This window comes from Phallusia mammillata, chromosome 1 (genome assembly GCF_965637545.1).
Source record: "Phallusia mammillata chromosome 1, kaPhaMamm4.hap1.1, whole genome shotgun sequence".
Taxonomy (NCBI): domain Eukaryota; kingdom Metazoa; phylum Chordata; class Ascidiacea; order Phlebobranchia; family Ascidiidae; genus Phallusia; species Phallusia mammillata.
The window spans coordinates 25,474,299-25,497,797 of record NC_137252.1 but is presented as its reverse complement, the minus strand read 5'-3'; the positions used below and the strand labels follow the sequence as shown (position 1 = coordinate 25,497,797).

At 39.7% G+C, this 23,499-nt stretch overlaps 3 protein-coding genes and 1 non-coding gene across 4 annotated transcripts; 1 reads left to right on the top strand and 3 right to left on the bottom strand.

Annotated features, from left to right (window-relative positions):
• Window positions 1–335: 335 nt before the first annotated feature.
• LOC145237486 (ephrin-A1-like) lies at window positions 336–9,123 on the bottom strand. The gene is made up of 5 exons (XM_080100365.1): window positions 8,217–9,123; window positions 3,060–3,232; window positions 1,853–1,981; window positions 1,481–1,555; window positions 336–1,365 (listed from the first exon to the last, which is right to left on the bottom strand). Exons 1-5 carry the CDS (start codon window positions 8,318–8,320, stop codon window positions 1,073–1,075), a joined length of 774 nt encoding a protein of 257 aa, XP_079956491.1. The 5' UTR covers window positions 8,321–9,123; the 3' UTR covers window positions 336–1,072.
• Window positions 9,124–10,526: 1,403 nt separating this feature from the next.
• On the bottom strand, window positions 10,527–15,689 carry LOC145208830 (ephrin-B1-like). Its single transcript, XM_080079084.1, has 6 exons — window positions 15,291–15,689; window positions 13,280–13,443; window positions 12,451–12,579; window positions 12,012–12,089; window positions 10,999–11,491; window positions 10,527–10,838 (listed from the first exon to the last, which is right to left on the bottom strand). Exons 1-5 carry the CDS (start codon window positions 15,398–15,400, stop codon window positions 11,148–11,150), a joined length of 825 nt encoding a protein of 274 aa, XP_079935210.1. The 5' UTR covers window positions 15,401–15,689; the 3' UTR covers window positions 10,527–10,838; window positions 10,999–11,147.
• Window positions 15,690–19,318: 3,629 nt separating this feature from the next.
• On the top strand, window positions 19,319–19,391 carry Trnam-cau (transfer RNA methionine (anticodon CAU)). Its single transcript has one exon. It is a non-coding gene; the product is annotated as a tRNA-Met (tRNA).
• A 404-nt stretch (window positions 19,392–19,795) lies between these two features.
• On the bottom strand, window positions 19,796–23,461 carry LOC145209583 (high choriolytic enzyme 1-like). The gene is made up of 8 exons (XM_080079902.1): window positions 23,410–23,461; window positions 22,735–22,788; window positions 22,519–22,671; window positions 22,164–22,289; window positions 21,504–21,667; window positions 21,304–21,442; window positions 21,031–21,163; window positions 19,796–19,910 (listed from the first exon to the last, which is right to left on the bottom strand). The coding sequence occupies exons 1-8, from the start codon at window positions 23,459–23,461 to the stop codon at window positions 19,796–19,798; spliced, it is 936 nt and encodes a 311-aa protein (XP_079936028.1).
• Window positions 23,462–23,499: the final 38 nt, after the last annotated feature.

Genomic DNA, 23,499 nt, shown 5'->3' with positions numbered 1-23,499 from the left:
AATGTAACAGCTTTACCCAATTCCTTACTTTACAGCCCAAAGACTTTTGCCTCTCCCCATGTCAAGTCATAAAAAACGGGCTAATTAGTTCGCGTCATCAAACAAATATATCTCCGACACTAACACTCAAGACCGACCATCAACACAGACGACAAGGCGCCGTCATATGCTGTTAATAACATACTTACTGTTTGCTTTAACGGCATGTAGGTGCCCTGATATATAGTGACCACCTTCCACTACTTTAAACCGATTGAAAATTGAAATGGTAAACTCAAACTGGTGAACTTTGTAAGCCATGTGGATTCACAAAAGTCGGCTCAACAAATAAGAAATCGTTGAATTTGACATTTTATTTCAAATAAACGTCAGCAGGAAAACAGAATGAACTTTTTAGTTCGTGCCAGGTGGGAAAAAACAAATACTGCGGTAACGATGAAGTTGTCAAAATGATTTCTTACAATAAAACAGGCGTAAGTTCTTTAACAACTTAAATGTCCGGTAAATTAGAAAGCTCGGTAGCAAGAAATTCTGGGGCAGCAAAAATAAAACGAAAAAAGTAAATAATCTCTCTGTATCACAGTGAAATAAATAAAGACGCAAGACGAACACAACGAACGCAAACTTGAATCAGTGTGAATCAGAGTGATGTCCGAATTCGTATCGGTGTGTTTACAATGACACAACACAAACAAAAACGGGTTCTGAAAAACAGAAACAGTTTGCACTTCCTCGGAACACAACCAACTGAATATGAAGGCTTTTACAGGGTGCACGAGTCACCCCCCGTCGAACGAAAGCTATTTTGATACCAGACATGTGTAGCTCGGTCAAATACAGTTCATCCGCGCCTATCTTGATGCAAAGCGACTTGCTCGGAGCTTTTACATGCCAGTGTTAGTCATTGACATTTATGTTGAAGAATAATTTGCAGGCATGATGTGGCAATGGTTGGAGACTGCTGGACCCTTCTTTGAAAAGCTTCTCGGCTCTTTCGTCAAGCAACGCGCTATCTGCACCATCTATTTGATTTACGAATCATAATTGATTGAAATTGCGCTTGTCATCTGCTCTAAGCCGCTTGCCGTACAATGTTAGTTATTGTTAAAGCGACAAAAGAAAATGTCAGTATTCGCCATAATGACGGCGCAACTTGGCCGCAAGCGCCCCCTCCGTAATCGGGTTCGTCTTGTTTTTGCTGTTTTCGAACGCCGGTCGACAAAACAGTTGAGTTTTTAGTGGGTCTTTGCAGTTTTGGGTGTACAAATCGCGGGTCGGCTTTTTTTCTTTGTGTGGTTGCCTTTATTGTGGTGCTGGGAGTCGAAGTTGTAGTGGTCGTTGGTTTTTTAGTCGACACAGGTTTGTCTGTTCGTAAAATACACGTAAATTTAGGGCGTCCAAATTTGGCGGCTTACTATTTATATGTGTGATAAAAATCGTAGTAATCAAGCAAATCAAAACGAAAAAAACAAAACATTACCTTTGCATTGCACAACAATTCGTATCCTCGTTGAGTTTTTAGTACAACCTCGGTTCTTATGCGATTTGTCAATAGCTGAAAAAATAAGAATTCTTGTTAGTTCTACAACACAATAAATTTTGTTCAAAAATCTTGACAGATGTTTTATGTGTGTTTTGCACATCAACTGTCCTACAACAGTTACTCCACCATGTGGGACTCGTGAGAATTGCACGTCTAAAGTACAATCAGCTTTCGCGCTGGGAATCGTTAACATTCACACGAAATGCCACTTCAAGCCTAACCACTGTTCAGATTAGACATAAAATTTGTCCACATACATCAAGAAAACCGAACAGGAAATATGAAGGCAGATTAACGAACAAATCTTACCAACAAAATAATATTCTTCGCAATATTGAAAACGAAAGCCAAGCGGGGAAGGGCTGATAGTTTGAAACTTGATTGTCAGCTTGTTTTCTCGCTCTGGTTTGTCGCACGCAAATATAAAGTTCTTCTTGTCTGAAAAGGAAAAACATTTTCGTGTCAAGAGCGTGACATCTTTTCAAACAATTAAGGAGCGGCCGCTTTTGTGCGAATATTACTTTTCGAAACACAACGATTAGTGCGGAAAGTAATTTCGAAAGGATTGGTTTCGTGACAGGTTTTTTAACAACCAAACTTTACGTGTTACGCCAAGTAGTAAGAAAGGTGAAAAACTGTCTTTTGAAGTGAAAAGTGGCCTAAAACCCACGAACACTCAAATTTCAACTGAATTGTGACGCGTTGAATGGTGGGTAAGTGATCTCTTGCTGTTAACACACAGAAAAGTCTTTGTGCGATAAAATAAACAACGTCTAATTAATTGGCTAATGTGAGAATAATTGTTCTTTAACTGGCCAAAATGAGTTCCCACATCAAATCTACGCAACCTGAGCTCTTAACAGAGAACGTTAACACGATGATAAGGCAATGGCTTAACCGTTTAACTCTGCTGCTGCTGTGTTTTTCATCATTCAACAAGCCCATCATACGGGCTAACTTATTTATGCGACCAAACAATACATGTTGTGAAAATTTTAGGGAAGAACACACAAAGAACAAACTTGTGCAAGGATTTAGCACCTAAGGGTTGGCGGAAAGGGCACCTATTGTTTATGATGGGTTTACATCGAGTTTATTAAAGTTTAACTGTCTATTATCACGAATAGGAAATACCTAAGATATATACTGGTGATAAAAGAATATATTGAAACGTGTATTTCACAACATAAGTATATTTTTTGTACTTTTTAAGGCTACTTTTACTTGGCAAAAAGGTTATCGAAACGTGTTTTGTAGCTCAACGATCGTAATATTGATAATTGTGACGTCATCAACGATTAAGAATAAGTGGAAAATTGTTGTGTTAAATTCATAGATAAAGTGAGACCAAAGCTTAACTTTGGGGCACAAGTAGATGGATTGAATATTATTAGGAAAACCTCACATATCTATTACAGGCAGCACGCACACACCCGAAATAGGAAACTGTGATTCGGCCGGCAATACTCGGTTCGCTTATTAGACAGGGCGAAATTAGTTAATTATCACTCCTTACCTCCATGGTGGCATTTGAGATAACTTTTCCTGGTAACGTTGTACAGGTCGAATTGGGCTGGTTCTTTCGGGCCATTCGTAATACCCATGAGGCTGCTATGAGGACACATCACATCAAGAAACTCCCCAATTTTCACGTGAAGAACGAATTCGTCATTGTTTTCGACCAGTAACCTGTAAACACAAAAATCAATATTCATTAAACATATGTATTGAAACTAAGTTGACAGACCAAAGGTTCAGGTTAAAAATAAACTGCTCCTTGTTTGTCAAAACAGTTTTGACACTCACTTTGCGCCTTTGGGAACAGCTCAATTGTAAGGACTTTCTCTAAAAGATTAGCACCTAATTTAATTAAGGTTTAACCGGTCCGTTGCATTTGAAAAATAGGCAGACAACCCAACCGCCAATAGCTAAGAAACGCCTTGACAACTAGCACGCAAAGACCAGTTTTGAACTAATATCACACAACGTGACCACATTGATTTCCATCACTCAAAAGCAGTTGAAAGTTAATAATAGATTTTTTGTTAAGTCATCTTGTCCAGTGACTTTTGGTGTTCGAAGTTTGGACAAAAGATTTCGATTGGTAAAAGGGTGATGCGGCATAACGCGTTTTGTGTATTTAAAAGCATTGACGCGTTACGCGCGTTTTGGGCATTATCTCACTATGAGTGCAGGCGAACCGACCAAGTTCATCACAAAAAACGTAAACAATCATGAATCAACATCGAATCTATGGCCACAAGCAGTTGGTAAATCCCAACCAACGCCTTGTTGTTTCGCAGTATGATTAATGTATTGAATAGATTATACAAAGTTCTGTTTAAAACAGAGTAAGCATGAGGCTTTTTGCAAGAGGATGAAACAGCTGTATTTGCAGCAGACACAAAACCCACTTGTGCGCAAGTAAACTTCTCTCGGCTTATGTGACGATTATGTACGGAGCGCCTTAATGGTTGATTGTGCTTTGGAAAGTGGTTTGCATAACGCACAGTCACGTTTACCGAATCTTAAACACTTGGGATAAGCTAGTATCGGCTAAACGCGAAGTGGCACAACAGGAAGAGATTTTTTGTTACAATTGCGTCAGATAACTCGATTCTCTTGGGATTGAAAATTTACCACCAGTCAAAAGCAGACAGAGCAGATAAATAATGTACGACTACCGGTAGACGTTTTAGAAATGTGAATTTCGCGGTTGCACCAGTCAAACTGTGGTCTTAGCGGAAATTTCGACCGGGGATAACCATTCGATCGTACACTATAGTAAGAAAACTAATATCATAACAAACTAGTCTTCAAAATTACAGCTATTATATATGAATGCTTCTTACAAAAAACAAATAACACCAGTGTATCAGAAACATGGGAAAATATCTAAACACCACGCTTCGTACATGAATTATTGATGACGATTAACCTCCATAACACACGGCTCCTGTTTAAAGCCTGCTCGTTGTCTTAAGCCGAATCTTAGATAAACGATGCTTGCAAACTAATTTTATTACAAGATACAAAACGGATTACTTCGCGTCACTTCCAATTTGGACTCAGTCTTCGACGTGGCCCTACTATAATACGCAGCAATTAATTTAGTTTCCGTGTGCCCGTGTGGTCAGCTGTCACCTCTTGACTTGATAAAGTTGTTCAGCACCCTGCGGTGGTCCCTTGTTGATTATTGAGACGTAGTAGTAATGGAAGTTCACTTACGCATTGTCATTCCAAGTAAAGCGCTATCTCACAACCAGCAATGGTAATGATTGTGTCATAACAAACGGCTTCAAGTCTTTAAGTAAAATATCAACGAATGAATATACGCTACATTGCAGTTTTTTCTGTAAAATGCTTGGTCATGTATAGATGACTTGCAAATAGTGGACTACTTATAACAAGCAAACATTGGGTCTAAAATTAACAAATGACGCCAGTCTTAAATACCCTTTTGCGCGATTTTTCGTCAGCCGGATCTGGTTCGTGAATCAGTAAGTGCATCGAGTTTGTTTAATTCGCCCAACAAGGATAACAATGTGAGGTAAGAGCAGGGGTGGGTCGGTCACGACACCAGGCTATCTTGTACCAAACGGACAGTAAACCCATAAATCGATTCTCATGACACGACGCTAAGAAGTTGAACCGCTTTGGCTCGGTTCGCAGTTAGCACCGAGTTTCACGGATAACACACATTCTTACGCTGGATGTCCAGTCTTAACGATTACATAGTAGCAAAAAACTGACGAAAAGGGACATACGGCAATTTGAAGGACACACGTTGCCAATCACCGGTTTCAGCTGACATAAATTAGCGCCGGTTTGAAAATTAACGCCATCATACACTAATAAGTGCCGCTAATAGGGACAATCCTTGACAAATCATTTCCCAAGCATCAAGGAAGAACGGGATCTTTCTGCTAATGACGACATTTTTCAGAAGCGTGCTTTGAATAGTTCAATTGTTTTTCTAAAAGCTTTTCCGTGGCTCTCCAACGTTTTGGATGATTTCAAGTTAACTCCACATTTCATCACTTCTTCTATCGGCCGAAGTTGAGCGGAACTAAATAAACCAGCGGCGTGGGCGAGTAGAGCTTCACGCGTCATAAACTATTTGCCGAAAAGTGTAATAATTTTTCCACGATAACTTACATAAAAAGCAAACTAACTCAGACATATTACGACGGCTAAACTTGATATTTATCGTTAACTTGAACTACGTGAGACGCAACAGCAAAGCGATTTTAGAGGCTTGAAGGTAAATCAAGCATGACGCAGATAAGCCGATGGTTTCGCAACGAGCATGGCGGCTTCGTTTTGCTGTAAAACAAGCAGCCAGTCTCGCAAATATTTGTGAAGATCAGATAACATGCTACAGAGAAGGTGTCAGAAAACTAGTCCCATGCTTCGGAAACTCAACCTGACTTAAATGGCTAGAGTGCGGGAAACCTAAGGTCGTGAAGAGATGAGTCGATCAGGGTTAGTGATGTCAATTCGGGCACGAAATTGCAGCGCCGGGGACGAGACAATTGTCTGTGTTGATATGAAGTCGTACATTGACTCACACAATCCTCAATTTGTTTCACACTACGAATTGAACCGAGTTCTGTACACCAGAAAACATTTAACTTCCCTGTACAATTTTGACTTGCCAAAAGTGCAAGTTCCAAATACTGCACCGTGATAGGCATTTTTAATCAACAGAAGTTGCGTTTAGTGTGCCGAACCTATAACTGAAGCGGTTGGACGCTCTGTTGAAGAGAACGCAGACAAACCGCACTTCGAGCGGAAAGAACTTGTCTGCCGCGCTAATGTTTGTTTGCCATGGCACTTGTTCGCCTCAAGCTATCAGCTTCGTGTCCAAGGCCTGCCTGGATAAGATTTACGCTGAGGCTTTTTACATCAGGCGCGGACTAATAGCAATGCCAATGCCGATACGGGACTAAGCGCAGTTTAATTTGCCGCTATCTGCACGCGACATGTCGAACGCGAAAATGTGCACACCTATTAAGGGGTGTCTCGGTTAGGAATTGGACACCTCACTTAAGCATTACCAAATCTACTGTCTCAATCATCTTGGGATTCGACGCCGATGCGAACACGAATCTGCTCTTTCCAAGTCCAAGTGTTAATTCCGTACGGACCACAATTAACAGTGCTGTAGCTGAGCGAAATTGGCCGCCCCCCAGTACATATTCCATATTGATCTACTGTAGTTGACCTTTTTGTAGCAGGCCATGTCAGCTTAATCTCACATGATTGTGGAACATGAGTGGTCGTGTGTCTTCGGGATATATTAAGAAACACAAGACCAGGCTGATTTAGCTTAGTACCATTTGCTTATGTTATCCATTTTCACGTTAAAGTTCTCTGTCTTTCTGCTTGTCAAGCACCGTGGTTCGGGGGTAAAGAAGCGTGGATAATATAAAGTAAACATTACAGTTCTCGGTGTATCAATCACTGCCTGCCTTTGCAGAATGTAACTTGACACGCTGCAATTCAAAAAATCTCGCTGCAGTCAATGCGTCGGCGTGACAAAGCACGCGGCACTAGAAATTTGACTCGTACAAGTTGTTTTACGGTATCGAGCTGCAAGTCTTCCAGGCAGTGCACCCTAACAAAACCCTTGGGTTTACTATTTCCAGTTCATTTTGCAAATCTTCTTAGGCATTTATATTCCGTATCTTAATCTACGTATAAATAGGCCTTAATTAAAGGTCATATGCTTACTAATGGCAGCAATGGAATAATTACGGTGCTTTTCAATCAATTGGTTAATGACATTCGATATTCAAGATGCAGACGGCAAAACTGGCATCAGATGAGTTCGCCCCAAACGATCGTTCAGGGCAAAGCTAAGGCTTGTCCTTCGGGAACAATTTCTAATTACGACAGAAACAAGATAAGCCGCAACATGCCACAATAATTAGGTATACCACAAAATGCAAAGATTAATGTATATGACAACCACTGGTCACATCTTTCATTTTCAGCGTATAATTCAGGTTTTGATATTAGGAAAGAAAAGTTATGTGTAAATGTATTCGCGCAAATATTTTCTAAACTGTTAACTTTATCACATAGTACCCCAATGATTTCATAACGGTAATTAGACCTTCGCATTTGCACGACATGACCCTGATTGCAGGACCAAACCACAACACAATAGTAAAACGGTTGACAGTCAAATACATTGAAAGGTAAAACCCTTCATTCACCAAACAACAAACATCCTAGCAGCTGATTGGGTCGCACATAGTGAGCTATTGTCTCCATTCATTTGCGACCCGAGGGAAAGCTTATCCCATGTCTGTTTGTTATTCTGATAGATTACAACCATCGTTGGTTTTGTGCTATTATGCGTCGCAAGGCAGCACACAATGCCCGACTAACACTTTCCCATGTTAAAATCCGCAAAGAGATAAGCAATTAGAGCCTTACAACGAATTGCTGCTCGCCTCTTGCAGCGGGATTATGCAGCTCACCGTCTTATCATGGACGACGCACATGTTTTGATAGCGCCATAAATACGTCTGAATACTTTTAATTTGGTTGAAATGCAAAACATTTGGTAGGCCCGCTAATAATCGTACATGCCACACAGCCTGAGCTGGGTAAAATGACATTAAGCTGATGTGCCTAATAAACTTACAAATGGTGTACTTACTTTGGCGTTGCGTATGTGTTCCAATAAAGTTCATGCCGCTTGGAAGAAGTAACTTGTGCAAAAACCAACGACAAAGCAATCCAAAACACGAATATTCGGTTCATTGTTTCTACAAGCTAGGTAGCACAAGACTGTTGAAATACATGTTGCAAAGTTACAGGCATCTGTCTGCAAGCACCTCCGTAAACACATGTGATGTTCCCTTAGGATTGAATGTAATTACAAATTCCTTTGGCCAATCAACGCCGTAACTAGAAACACGGGAGCGACAACCGCTGCCTTCCTTTACAGCTGCTTCGTACGTTAAGCGCTTCCGAATAAGTTTTGCTGTTTATACGGTACATTTTTAATAATTCAAACAGTAAGTTCATAAAGCTACTGTTTCTTTGGGTAACCATGAGTCTCTACTATTGTACTGCTCTGCTGTAGTCATGTAACACGAAGTTCAGAATCTGCCTTGTGTTGTTGCATCTTGTTCCGCGCAGTTAAACGTAAACAATAGGTCGTCAACCTAATTTCGTCACAGTTAATTCAACAACTTGACTCATGACGGAGACTTTAAAACCCTTTGACTGAAAGCAGACTGACGCCTCCAGCCCTTATAGTCTGTCGTCCATAAGTCAACAAACCAAGTATTGTAGTGTTAGTTTGTACGCAGCGTAATACCAGCGCAACTTAGTTCAGCAACTATATGTTTTTTTATGGTAAAGACTTCTGTGCACACAGCTGTACATATAATCGCCCATTTTTGTTATTTTAATGTGAAGCATTGAATGTGTCAACATCCTAATCTCTTCACACCTTACCTCATCTACATTGCAAATTTAATATACTTGACAACTGCAACTCCTGTTCAACCAATTCTAACTTGCCTGTGCTGGGCTGGCTGCAATAACTTACTGTTGGTCCATCGGCAAAGACTGTCAGGGCAGCTAACTGAGCCGAGGAGCGTCTCCCGTAGAACGACAACAAAGTAGGCGTAGAGAAAAAGGTACGAGCTCAGCTCAGCAAAGGACAGATTTTGCACTACTATCGCTGCGATCAGAGATACACATCACGACTCCTTCACTTTTTTGTGTAAGCCAGGGATTGTACAATCAAATCGTTTATTTCTTTCAGCGTCTATTGTAATAATCTTACCCAAGGTAATTCATATTAAAGACAATCCTTCAATATTCGTGTATAAATTACGCTGAATTCAAGGCGTTGAGCGTGTTAATACTTGTTCATGATTATTTTCTCTACACGTTTCTTGTGGAGGTTCAGAAACGGTGTCACGAACTTGCATCATTGTGACGTTGAATGCTGCCGTTCGAATAGTAATCGGTTTATTCGAAACGCCTGTTTGCAATAAATAATCTTGTTTGACGTCTGTTTGATGACTGCTACTGACGGTTTTATGGCCGACGTGGCGGCGTATTAATTGGGTGCAGCTTGTCTGTCGCTTGTTCGTCTGTCTAAATTCATTTTACTCATCAATTTCAAATTACTGTGTGAATGAATGGTTTTTTGATTGACTAAAAATGTGCTTTCCTACAAGTATAACTTCTAGTACAAGATAGAAGTAAATAATACCCACAACCAGTGTTTTTTTAAGGTGTCCAAATTTCTCCAGCGGTTTCCCAAATAATTCGTTTAAGCAAATATGGCTATTTTTTGGTATTTAAATGAAACACTTACGGTCTCTTAAAACTACTTAGCGGTCACCCAAACCAAACCTTAAAAAAAACTGGCCCACAACCTGTGTGAAACGTTGCAACTAACGATCAGCAGTTTTTTTGCTTTCATATCGTTTGGTAATGAAAACAATGAACAGATTTAGTTCTGGAAGATTACAATCATTACTTCAGGACATAGAATCTTAGGTTCTATACTAAATTTCATTCAAAGGCGTAATATTTTTGCTAAGCAAACTAAACAACAAAGCTTATTAAATTGGTGTTTTTTCAGTCAAATAACGGAATTTCCTTTGCGTAGATTTTAACATCGATTAATCGGAAAAACACAACTAGCGTATGACCGTCTTTTTTTATGCACAATTGCCGCAAATCGATGCCTCTGCAAAATCTTCGGATGTGCAACTAATGTCGGCAATAAACACGACGTGTGTGTTTGTTGATCCCACTCGTTAAATATGGAACACGCAACCACAGATCTTCGATTGTATCAGTTACTCTTCACTGCCACTATGTGGTCATGCCTTCACTAGCTTTCATGTTTGAGCCTCACTGCCACCATCTGGTCATGTTTTGCCTAGCTTACATGTTTTGACGAGCAATAGCTCTAAAGTCTAAATTATTACGTAGAAAATCGGGATTTTAGATTTATTTGATCGATCGTAGAAAAAATAACAAGAAAGGTTAAGAAAAAAGAAATCAAAAAACAAAAGTGCAGAACAGTGGTTAGAAAAACATACTCTAAGGAAAAATTGCACAATCAACAACCGCGAAATTAAGCAAAAATACAAAGTAGCAGTTGATGAAAGCGTTGGCAAGGATGCAAAATACAAGCAAAGGCTAATAAAGACGCGGATTGCCATGATTGACGTCAGCGAAATGAACACTTGCAAGCATAGCAGTTCGTTGATGTATTGCCTGTGGATTTGAGTGCATATTGAAGATTCTAAAAAAGTAAAAAGGTTTGTTCAGTGTATGTGTTCAAATAAATATTTTTTTCGAACGACAGTACTCTAAGCAGATTTTTTATTTATTTAATTTTTGTGTTTATTTAATTAAAAATAAGTATAAAACAAAATATCAAAACATGAAAAATAAAAACTTACCAGCTGTTTGGAAAAGATCCAACTTGTTGCTGAAACTTGTCGTCGCATTAAATATTTAAACTATCCACAGTGATTTAAAGCCGCCAACCGATACAACCAACAGCTGGAACTGAACAGGCACCAGTATTAAGTCCGTTTCCAAGACAGCGTTACGATACGATGAATTTTGATATGACGAAACCAGCAGTCACTGTTGCAGCGAGTAGTAAAGTCGATTTTCCGAAAGAAGATGCTGAATTTTCACCACCACCAACGTCTCGGTGTCCTGAGACAACCTTTAACACTTGCGGATTGTTTTCAGAGAGTTCTGTCTCGATATCGAATGGGTTTGTCAATTCTGGGATTACAATGTCTTCTGTTTTGACTGGGTCAGCGCTTGGCTTCTTGTGGTGACGAATTCGCTTTATAACGTCCGAGAGAACATCCTCAGGTTTCGCTGTTTTGACCGTCGTTGTCGTTGCTTCGGTTGTTGTTTCAACAGTAGTTGTTTCGTCTAAAAATCAAAGTAATCACATTTAGCTTGATGAGTCACACGGCACAAGTTGTAAGTATTGCACACAAGTCACGTGAACTTGTTTATCAAAACAGCGCGCCCCGCGGCTCATTGAAAAGACCAACACGTGCGCACGCTCAATTAAATTATTCTCTCTCTTTTTCAACGGGTATAAATGCTAGTTTGCGATAAGCCGCAGGTAAGCTCGAGGAACAAAAAAGAGCTTTAGGAAGGAGAGCGCTTCTTATTGAGGACAGCTCGTGAGCAAGCGAGTGTGAGACATTTTCTTCTTATCTTCGACAGCCACAGGTAGTACCAGGCCCATAATTGGCAACCTTGCTTCGCCATAACTAATTCGAACATGCTCTTAGTTGATCTATTTTTAATCGCGTCTGAAATGTGTGTCAAGCTGGGTCTCAGACAGATGGCTTATTAACTTAAATCTTCTTCTGCCATTATGTGGGAAAAACTAACTTGAGTGCCAATGATAAACAACCGCAAACTTTGGAACAAATGTTACCTTTGCAAGCGACTCGAATGTGGATCCTGGTCGTATCTTTTGAGCAGCCATGACGGGATCGTCGGCCTCGTGGCAGAGCTGCAAAAAGAAACAAAAACTGTTGCCGACACCGTATAAATAAGGCTGACCACGCCATGGAAATTATCTGCTCTGGTCTGTGTACATCGACAACAGGCCGTTTCTAGACAGTTTCCCAAGGCGATGGTTGGTCGTTTTGTGGCCCGGGGTGTTTACGTCCAAGTGCATTGACTTTCTTTGGACGCAAAGCGGGCACTGCATTTAAGTCACCCACTTAATATTCTAATTCAGTTTTAAACCGCCCGAGATCGCACAACAAACACACACAAGCGGGAATTATAAGCCGTGACTTCGCAGAACACTGTTGTGTTCTTCACCTTAATCGTGTTCTTAAGTATAGCTACTTTAACCATCGACTTACCCATGAAATAGTAGTCAGCACAATATTGAAATCGAAATCCGAGTGGAGAAGGGCTGATGGTTTGAAATTTGAGAGTCAATTTGTTTTCGCGTTCTGGTTTGTTGCAGGCGAACATAAATTTTCCTTTTCCTGAAATAAGAGAAACAATTGTGTTAAGGTTTTGTGTCTAACACTGAGATTGTGTCGCAACGAAGTGTCTAACGGATGTTTGATGACTGTCTAACGAACACCAAATCATCGCGACAGAACAAAGTGGCCATTGTAAACATAGCTTTGTATCACAAAGAGGTGTGGAAATTCGAATAGGCTTCAGCGGCAATTAGTTAGGCAAACAGCGACATGTGATACCCAGGCGTCAATACAAACAATTAACCGCGCTGCCTCCGTTTCCAGCGGAAAGTTGCCTTAAAAACTTGATTGTTTACAGAAATGGGGTGTTGAGTCATTACCCATTAGTCTGACTTTTCTCATCATATATACCGCATAAGCAGTGAATACACTGTAGGTTGTCACCCACAGTCAGCAGACGTCAGAGCCACACACGGGACTTGTATTACACGGACGATAATTTGTGTATAAAACAGACCTAATCGTGTCTCGCTTAATTGTCATAATAGCGCACCAACGCCTTGGCCTTCCTCCCACTCTATTTAACGCCGGCGCAATATTACTCAGCGAGGAAGTCACCAAAACTAATCTTTCGAATAAAATACTTGCATGAACTATCATCAGGCCAAGTAATCCCCACATGTCTGTTCGTTTGCGCGGCCGACGCATTGTGCTTTGGGAGAATTTAGCACAAACTTCTACACAAATGATGAATACTGACCTCTGGCGTGGCATTCATTGTATTCCGATTCCGTCACATTGAGCAAGTCAAAGGTCGCCGGTTCCCGTGGACCTCCGGTGATTCCCTGGAGACTTCGATGGGGGCACAGTATGTCCATGAACTCGCCGATTTTCACATGCGTGATGTGATCACGATCCTTAAGTCTGGAAAAGAAGATAAATACGTGTTATTTGTTTTTGCAATTTTGTGTGGATTGCGGGACACGTTTATATATTTTTGGTGGATTCATGTAGATTTAGTGCGCGTTCTGGTGAGATTGATTGCGTTAGTGTGTAGCAAGCGAAGACACTTTGGGCTGGCCCGTGTTGTTGTTTTTGTTAGACGGCGATAAGTAATGCGATTTAGTGGGCCGAGAGCCAATGCCAGACCTTCTTTTGCGCCAAGGAGATAAGGCGCGATTAGAGGCGACTTGTTTGCGCAACGTTCCAAGTATGAATGTCCCGGTTCGAGCGTAAAACCAATATTTACACGGCTACGTGGCCAAGAACAAGCAAAAAATGACCATCGCGCTAAAGAGACCTCAGTACGGTTGTACAAACAATGAGTAAGGTCCCTTGCTGAGTTGAGCCCAACCACAATTTAAAGCATTAACGCGAGCCACTCAATACGACTTGTGGACATGTGCCACAGTGCCAGTATCAAATATTAACCACGCACCTAATATCGCGTCGTTATTACTTGAGGTTAGCATGCGGACAATACATCGAACTTTTTTCGCGGTTTGACCTTTGATGAAAAAACCCGAACACGTGTTTCAGCATTGACCATTGTTTGCGATGAGTCGCTTGAAAGACCGTTGCAGCCCTTTGCACAGCCTTTGTGTTTTTTGTTAACAGGCGTTAAACCAAATAGGCGGTTTGGACAATGGTCGTAAACCCACTCAATGATTTTCTTCCCATCGCTAACGATAATTGTGATCGAACGCACGACGTTAACATCTTGCCGCCTGCAAGTACTTGCTGCTTAATGCACAATTAAACAATTGTTGGGACTGGGATTTAAATGCGCGTGGCAATGAGGGGCTTAATTTTCCCACACGTAAATCTCTACTGTCAAAAACAATAGAATGTTTGATAATCACGTCGTCCTAGTCGAATATCCACACAACATTAGTGGAACTGTCAAAGACAGACGCTTGCCGGAAAACAAGGACGCCACGCTGTGTAGGCAAACGATTTTCGATTTGACAAACTAATTTGGTTCCTTGGTAAATAGTTCGTGCCGGATTCGGCATAAAGGCCTGCGCAACTCTCCGGGGAGCAAACCCAGATCCTAAATTGTAGTTGCGCTTGTGGGAACCGGATGCCAGGTCGACTGTAACGCCACGGAAACAATACGCCAATATTCTCTCATAAAAGGTTGGCCAGCGGTCCGGGACACCATTATACATCCACAAAACAGGATGACGCGTTTGTCGTATAATCAATACGTAACGCAATCAATGGTTTCGTTGTCAGGACAACGCTTCGTGGAGGGAATATTCACGGAAATGTGTGGCGACTCCACGACAGTGAGAAACTTTTATGACCGTCGCAGTGTAGAAGCGGTGACAATAGTGCGACTTGTAAAATATCAATAAAATTTTGCTAACTACCGCCAATAAATATAGCACTGAAATTCGATGGGTTGCTTTTGCACGAAGGAACGTTTAACTCACGTAGCACCGAATAAGGGCAAAGCGCGGATAATAATTGCAGGGTTTCAATTTTAAATGCCTCTGGTACTTAATTTCGGAAAATTACTCGATCAAATCTGACGAGCTGCTGTAACTTTATTGCGCTGGGTATATCTACTTAAAAAGTATTAACTACCGAGTTTTTCACAATCGGATTACTACGGTTTGGGGGGTTCTATATGTGTACCGCCCACATAGTGACATACATATGCAGTACATAGTAATACTTCACTGACAAAGTTTCGATCGATGTGGTTTAACGTTATGTTAAAAACGTTATACAAAACTGTATTTAACGGGTGTAAATGAACTTACTGTGGAGACATAATTGAATTCCAATAGAGAACATGCCTCGTTGCTCCACCGACGCAGCACTGGCAGAAATAGAACAGAACAAACATACTTGCGAATCTCATCATATTCATGTTTATAGTACTGTTTGATAAGTGCAAAATAACTAATAAACCTAAAAAATGGACAAACAGGTTATAAAAATGATTTTAAAATAAAGATGATTTTACGAAACACAACTTTGCGCCTTGTTAGCTAAAGTAAAATTCACTTTCTTTATGCAAAGCGCTTTATATGTGACCCGTCTTGTGGATCCTTGTACCACAACAAACTGCGCCTTAAACTAAAGCAGCTCCACAACAAGATCACCTCAAATGCTTTACTACTTGTAATTGCTGACTCTCTCAGGAGAAGCTGTGTCTTACCACGACTGCGACCACACATCTGATTGATGACATGCGGTCTCACCAATTTAGCTAGTAAAGCACCTCTCTCTTTTTCGCGATTGCCTTTTTCTCTTTTTGCGAGCCAGCTGAGTAGAGTTAGTACAGCTCATTGCTTCGTGCATATCGGGACCTCATCCTTATCAAAATATTTATCCTAGCGCTCGGTCCATTATCACAGTTTTTACTGGGCGATTATTTGGCGACGCCAACGAACGATATCGGCTGTCGATAACTAATTTCATGCTACAATTTTCGCGAGCGCGTGCTAGAAATTAATGCCACTTACGCCTCGATTTGGATTACCTACTAACGATTTGGAATAAATTTAGCTTTACAATTATGGGCTGTCCTATAACGATTATAGCTTGGCCATGCCCAAAAATACCATATAACGCAATGGAAATATCCTTGTGGGAGAAACACATTGATGAAGTTAAAATCTGCTAGTCACACTTAAATTAGGCGCAGGTAAAACCACTGCAGGCCTTTTGCAAAGCTCATGCTTCCTTAAATGTACTTTCGCATGACGAGTAATATTCAGGTCGATTGCGAGGTGTTACCCAGCCGTTGTGACGGCACGCGCTAATCGCGGAATTTTCAGTAAACAGATCAATGTAAACAATGTCACTCAAAATTTCCGTCGGTTTAGCCGTGGGCCAAAGTCAGCGAAGTTTTCGGACAAAGAATGTTTGCAATATTCAGCATAATCCGGTCCGAAATCTTATTGTATTTGAACGACAAGTGGCGAAAAACTGACCCAAAGGCGGTTTGTGCCTGGCGCAAAGCATTTCAACAATGCACCTCCCATACGCGTCAAAGTTGCGGGAATTTTATTTCTGGGAAATATTTGATCAAAACCACAATGCAGTGTCAAAGTTGAAGCCAGTCCGTCGCAAACCTTCACAATCCCGCATCGAAAATCCTATTCGATCATTGGCCTAATCCGCCGAATCTGTGGTATGACCAGTAAACTATGTGGTATATGACTTTTGGGCATGGAATTTTACGAAACACTGTAGCAACATTGTTTTTAAAGAAATGGCGATCATTTGAAAATTAACTATTTGCTTTCGGTGAGATAAATTCCTGGCCATGGCAACATATTAAAATCTTCTACACCAGGGGTGGGCAACCTTTGTTACTGTAGGGCCAATTATAAATGTCAAAATTGGATCGAGGGCCACACATGTGCATCACACAAAGTGATTTTGCTTTGTTTCTTACCAAATATGCTGAACTACAAGTATAATTTGTATTTGATTCTAGCCACATTTTGCCAGATCGCAGAAAACTAGCATCAGGCGCATTAATCAGCTCATAAATATGTAATAATTGGACACGTTTGCCAGTACTTTTGAAATCCAAGCGTCTCTGCGGGCCGCAGGTTGCCCACCCCTGTTCTACACACAACAAAGTTGGCAAAATGCAAACTTGCCATATATTTTTAAACTAAATAATTGGTTGCATATGTGGTGCTTGTCACCGCCATTAACAGTTCATCGAGTTGATTAAATTTGTGTAATTTAACTGCCTATTATTGCCGCCTAGTATAACTGCTGACGACGTACTTGGAGTGCATCGATGCAAAATCAACATCTCGTAAGTTTAGTGCCATTATGTTGTGAGTTTGCACGCAGTCTGATTGCCGCAAACTTACATGGATTAAAAGTGATTAATTTGTTCTGCCCCAATTACAGGATAATGGCAGTTAAAATCTTGCAATCATGTGCCGCCCATTGTCTTTACTTTACAATACCAGTCCATCAATAGTTACGTCATAAAGTTGTCCTAAGGAACGAATTATTAGGCAGCATGAAAAGCTGGTTTGTGTGAAAATGCAGGAAAGTTGGCCAACCGGGTGAACACGCCTGTGTCGAAGGTGAAGTGTTGCCCTAAGGTGGCGGCCCTTATCGGTCGTTAGCTTATCTCAACACACTAATTTCTGCAACGTTGGCGATAATGCAGATAGCACACGCGTATTCACCATCTCGATATACTCTCAGTGACAAGAAAGATAAGAACTTGTTCGTTAACGATATTTAGTGGCAATAACTGACAAATTTCAGCCCGAAGATAAAGTGGTGTCATCGGTTTAAATTTTAACCTGATCAAGTTTGTCTAAAAATGTTGACAAAAGAATATACCTTACAAACTGTTAAGATTGTTAAGTTACAAATACAACATTTTTAGCCATGCTACTTTTTGTCGTGCATAAAGTCGCCAAACGGTATTAGGTCACATATTGTGTTCAAACAAAAATATAACAGTTTGTGAGCAGAGGGACATATTCGGTGGAAATGCGTCGAACAAACAGGACTTGTCTGTACTGTAATGTTCTCATGTCTAAAAAATTGTTTAAACAGCTGGATACTCATAAATGGGCTTTGTTGCAAAAGCAGACGGCGTCTGATATGTTGGGGGGAAGGGGATGTAGCTACGATTGCTGACTGTATCAATATTGAAACTGATTTACGTGCACACCAAAAATAAGCTTATTGGTTTTGGACAATATTACTATCAGACTGTTTTGAAAGAGCAAGCGCTAAAAAGTAATCGTAGACAAAACCTTCCCCCAAACATTTTCGTAACAGTACTCCACAATAGAAACGATTGATACAAATATTTGTTTTGTAACTCTCGGACAGGAACCCACAGAGCCACAAAGAATAGCGGTGGGATGTTGACAAACAGGAAATTGCGTTGCGTTGCAATTACGTAAGAACAACAGAAACACATAGTACTGTTTTGGAATCTCATGAGAATTTGTAGGTCGTTTTATAGGTATAAGTTAACCTCTGTGCGCAATGGGTTGTTTACCTCAACAAACTTTGTGTGAAATCTTTAAAACTGGGTAAAGGCTGACCTGCGAAAGAATTGGCGTAGCTGCCGGAAAAAAAAATTCACATAAATGATAAACCTTTAATAAAATGTACATTTTTTTAGTTTAATTTTACCAGCAAAGCCCTTTTTTAAAACGTTCTTTGGGAAGCTGAATAAAAAAACATGTTGCCCAAAGTATAGTACATTTTGAAAAATCATGTCAATGAAAAAAATTGAGAGCGATTTATTGTAGGTTCGTGACGAAAATTCGTGAAAACAACAATACCATAACTTTCCAATGCGCTCGTTTATAAACCATGATGCAATCGTGACTCTAGGTGTGCAGAATAAAGTAGCACGTGTCGTGAAAACATTACCAAGCACGTTGGCAAGAGTCACGTTTTATAGTCATCACAATTATATTCCAAAACGAGCAGTGTTTATAATTTCCACAGGTCGACACCAACACAAAACAAATACAAGCTCTTTTTAGGCACGTGTTAATGGTGGTGTCAGTTTATTGATTCTAAGTGCGTTTCCATGCTTGTGAGAACAGTGCACGCTTGTGACGAGTTCAAAAATGAACATGTTCACATGATAAATAATAACGATCAAATTAATGCCGAAATTGATAATATACACGTGACATTTTAACAGTCATTTCCAGCACGAAAATGCAGGTAAACTCTTCAATTGAACCGAAATACCCAATGTTATTTGTTAACTTCATCGGGCTTTAGCGCGTTTTGTACTTTATCTCAATGCATTGGAGCCTCCGTGTTCGTCGCCTCGATGGCGCAGTAGGCAGCGCGTGAGTCTCATAATCTCAAGGTCGTGAGTTCGATCCTCACTCGGGGCACGTTTTTGCAGACGCAAATAATTTATTTCCATAGTGCTATTTTATTTTTTTTAAACACACAAATTCGATTTTTTGTCGGTTTTAACAACCATAGTATCACAACCAACCCAGTTCAGCACAAAAATAGAATTTATTGCAACAAACCAAACACAAAGACATATTTTGCCATCACAATCAAACGTTACAATTGTCAAAACCGAAACTGATGTGGGTGGCAAAAAAACTCCTGACATAATAATTACAAGTTCTTAATCAAGTATAGACTTGGGGTTATCATGCTGAAATTGATTCCACATAAGGTTTGTGCAAAAGTGATAAAGATGAAATGTTAAAGACGAAAACAACATAAAATATTGCCTTTTGTTTTTTAAAAATTCATCACAAAGTCGAAACAGTGCTTGTGTTTATTTGTAATACCAATTAAATCTATAATTTCTGCACTTGTACATGGAGTTAATTTGTTTGATGTCCTCTGAAGAAAAGCCTTTGCGTTGTGCCACTGCCGGGGTGTTAGAACGACTGTTAACAAAATATTTAAATGTTTGGCAATAGTTTAGGAGTAAAACAATGGTAGCTATAGCCTATAGACCTAAGAGGTTTCAGGTAAGATCGTATTGTTAAGCGTATCATGACCTAAGTCCTTTTCAATCAACAAATAGCGATTAAATACAATGTCTGTAGCTAAACCAAGAGCGCTTGGAACGCATATCTAAAATTACCAACATTTGAATAAGACCAATAAAAATAAAACCAGTTAGTTAGGCAGGGCTTCTCAAACTGTGGGTCGCGACCCCAATTGGGGTCGCGGAATATAATTTTGGGGTCGCGAAAGATTATGCGTTATTATGTCGTTGTCACAATAAATGGTATACGTGCGTGCAAAATTGTTTTCTGGGCCGGTTTTTGTCATCGTTAAGTTGTTGTTATGCCTTTGTCCTTAATAGCTTGGCTATCTGCACTATGCTATTGATATTGTTAAAGTAGTTATGACATCACAACGAATTATTTTTACCTAACATTTTACGTTCCAGTAGGTTTTTGCTATATTTGTGTGAAGCGGGATTCTCAAGATTGGTGATCATTAAGGCCAAATACCGATCCTCTTTAAATAATGTTGAGGATGTTCTTCGTCCTGCCTTGTCTTGTATCAAGCCACGAATGGTTGACTTATGTAAAAATCATCAAGCGCATCCATCCCATTAAACGTGCTTCATAAATTTTATAAACCTATTTTTTTTGTAATTGGTTATTCGTTTTACTGAATACATTCGTTGTTCACAAAAAAGCCACTTTAGATTTGCAATGCGACGTTTATTTTTAATGGTCGTTTGTTGTACATCATTTACGTATACTAGCTATACCCAGGGTTTTTTTAAGGTTTGGTTTGGGTGACCGCTTATTCTTAGTAGTTTTAAGAGACCGCAAGTGTTTCATTTAAATACCAAAAACTGTAGTTGTAGTTGCAAGTCCAAATTTTGGGAAACCGCTGGAGAAATTTGGGGGACCGTTTCGGTCTCCCAAAACACCTTAAAAAAACACTGGCTATAAACACTGGGTCGCGTAGAAATTTCTTTTCAAAAATGGGGTCGCAGAGCAAGAAAGTTTGAGAAGCCCTGAGTTAGAGCATAAAGTGACCCACCGGTCTATGATGGTCGGTTGTTCATTTTTACTGAATGAGTAACCACCGTAATGCATCACTGATTGGTAGTCGTAGGGTGAACCCATGGAGTCAATTACGCGTCCGGATAACTTATTGAAATTAAATCTATCCCCTGAAAAACGAAAATATTGTATCAAACCAAAACAATTGTCAAGAAAACAAAAAAATCAATTTTACGAAAATATAGACATCAATTAGGACTAGAGCTCAGACGATGTAAAATGTCAACGGACGAAAATATAAACAACTCGCCTAATAAAACATTTTCCAGTTGGATTTTGACGTATCGGTCACGATCAGGTCTAGAATGTTCGTGGAAAAATCCTAAAGCATGCATTATCTCGTGCATTATTGTGCCCTGCTCTTTGTCACATCCATTCCCGATGTAAATCTGCAACAAGATTGATTAATGAGGGTAATGGTTATGGTTAGGCTACATCAAGCGTCTTTACCTCTTGTTTACCACCGACTCGTCCGTAATTTGAAGCACATTTATTCCCGTTCGTAAATTCAATGTGGTCGATTTCTTTGCTCCGACTTCTAAATCTTAGACAAGTCTTTTCCTCAAAATTTCTCAATGCTGATAGAATAATTCTTGTCTTATGCATGTTTTGCCCTTTAACAAAATCCGTATGATGAGAAAAAAAACTCAAAGTTAATGTTATCATAACTAAAACAAAACTGCCCTTCAAATGGCTTAAAACGTATTCATTTTACTATTTAAACGTTTTGACAAACTATAGTGTATTAAAAAACTAATAAAACTAGTGTCATTATCTGTGAAATATTCATTTAAGCAGAAACAATGCGTTTCATGCAACTAAAATGCAGTTATGTTCTTGGTTAAGCTGTCTGTCAAGTCCCAAACGTTACAATGTTTTAAAAATAAGTTTTTTTTGCATTGTAACTTCTTCAGACAAATCAATGTTAAACAGTTTGTAAAAACGACACTGAAAAAACCCTATCGAGCCAAATGTCCGAATATTTGAGTAACGCCTGGAGTGTACTGGGTATGTTCTGCCATAGGATCGCAACCGACCGCACAAACCTGGCTGGTAAAGTTAATTTGAAACATACGTGCTTTCAATCATTATTGGTTTGGAGCAACTTACTAACTGAGCGGTGAAGAGTGTATGGAATGACGAAAGTGCCACCAGTTCCTTTTATGTTGTTCCAACGTTTTAGTTTGCGACTCGCTGCTCGAAAGTTTGGGTCAAAGTGTGTTCGAGCTTCTTCAGCTTTAGTAAGTAAGCACATGATTACTTTATGATCCTACATCACAAATTTATTTTATTGTTTGCATAAAATGTTTCTCGAAATTGTAAATGTTGGATTAACAACGCCACCATGTGGATACTGGAAATATTGCCCAGGTAGTTACAACACCATCTACTTCTCGAAAAGTTTTGTGGAAAATACGTTTGGTCAATTGCGTAGGTTTATTTAGTCTGTTTTTTTATATCCTACCGGTCATGATAATATCGCCGTCGAACAGACCAGAAGCCTTGCATTGACAACTGACAATACATCCCTTAGCATCCCTCTGGAAGCCCAAAAAGCATTCTTCAGTGCACACGGTTATGTCGAAATTAGCACACCTTACATCGTTCTGTTGATAACCTGCAATTTAAGGCATATATTTTCCGACATTTTTTTCTTTTAACTTGCAGTCACTTTACCAACCTTTCAATTCAGAAACCGAAGCCACAAGAAGAGCGACTCTTGTGGACTTTCCATCTAAAATTACAACATAAATAAACTAACGCATTTGCATGCACATTTATTTACAATAGTTTTGACGTGAGTTGGATTTTTCAGTGCACGAACATTTAGTTGTGACAACAAACGCAACATAGTTATATTGCTGTTTTTCTTACAAATTGCTTTTTATTCATATTAAGCCTCAATTTGCTTCGTAATTGGCACCTACAGGCTATTTGACTTGAACGGTCTTTGATTCTTGAATTCTCATTTACAGAAACGAGCATAAGGACTATGTGGCACAATTTGTTGATTTGCTTTTGGCCGTTATTCCCCACGACTAAACAATTACGCCTGGTTTTAACTTTTTTGTTTATCAGGAAAAACAATAGAATGTTCCCAATGTAGCACAAAACTCCCAAATTTAAAATATATGCTACAAGAAGTCCCCAAATTATTTTATGTTCGATTAAATATATAAAGAGTAATCCTTAAAAATAAAGACATTTCCTAGCCAATAACACAGTATAACCTCTATATTGACCCAATTTTTCATCTGTCCCCTGTATCCCTTTTTAACCCAGGCAAACATAGAAAACTGTCTCGTCATATTTATACATAATAAATAGTGAGTTGTGAAAAAGCAGGTAAACTTACAGCAACAACTTGTCCACAGTAGCACAAACACGGCGACTGACAACAATCCCATGTTCATCAAAACAGCTACCCGTTCATGCAACAAAACGT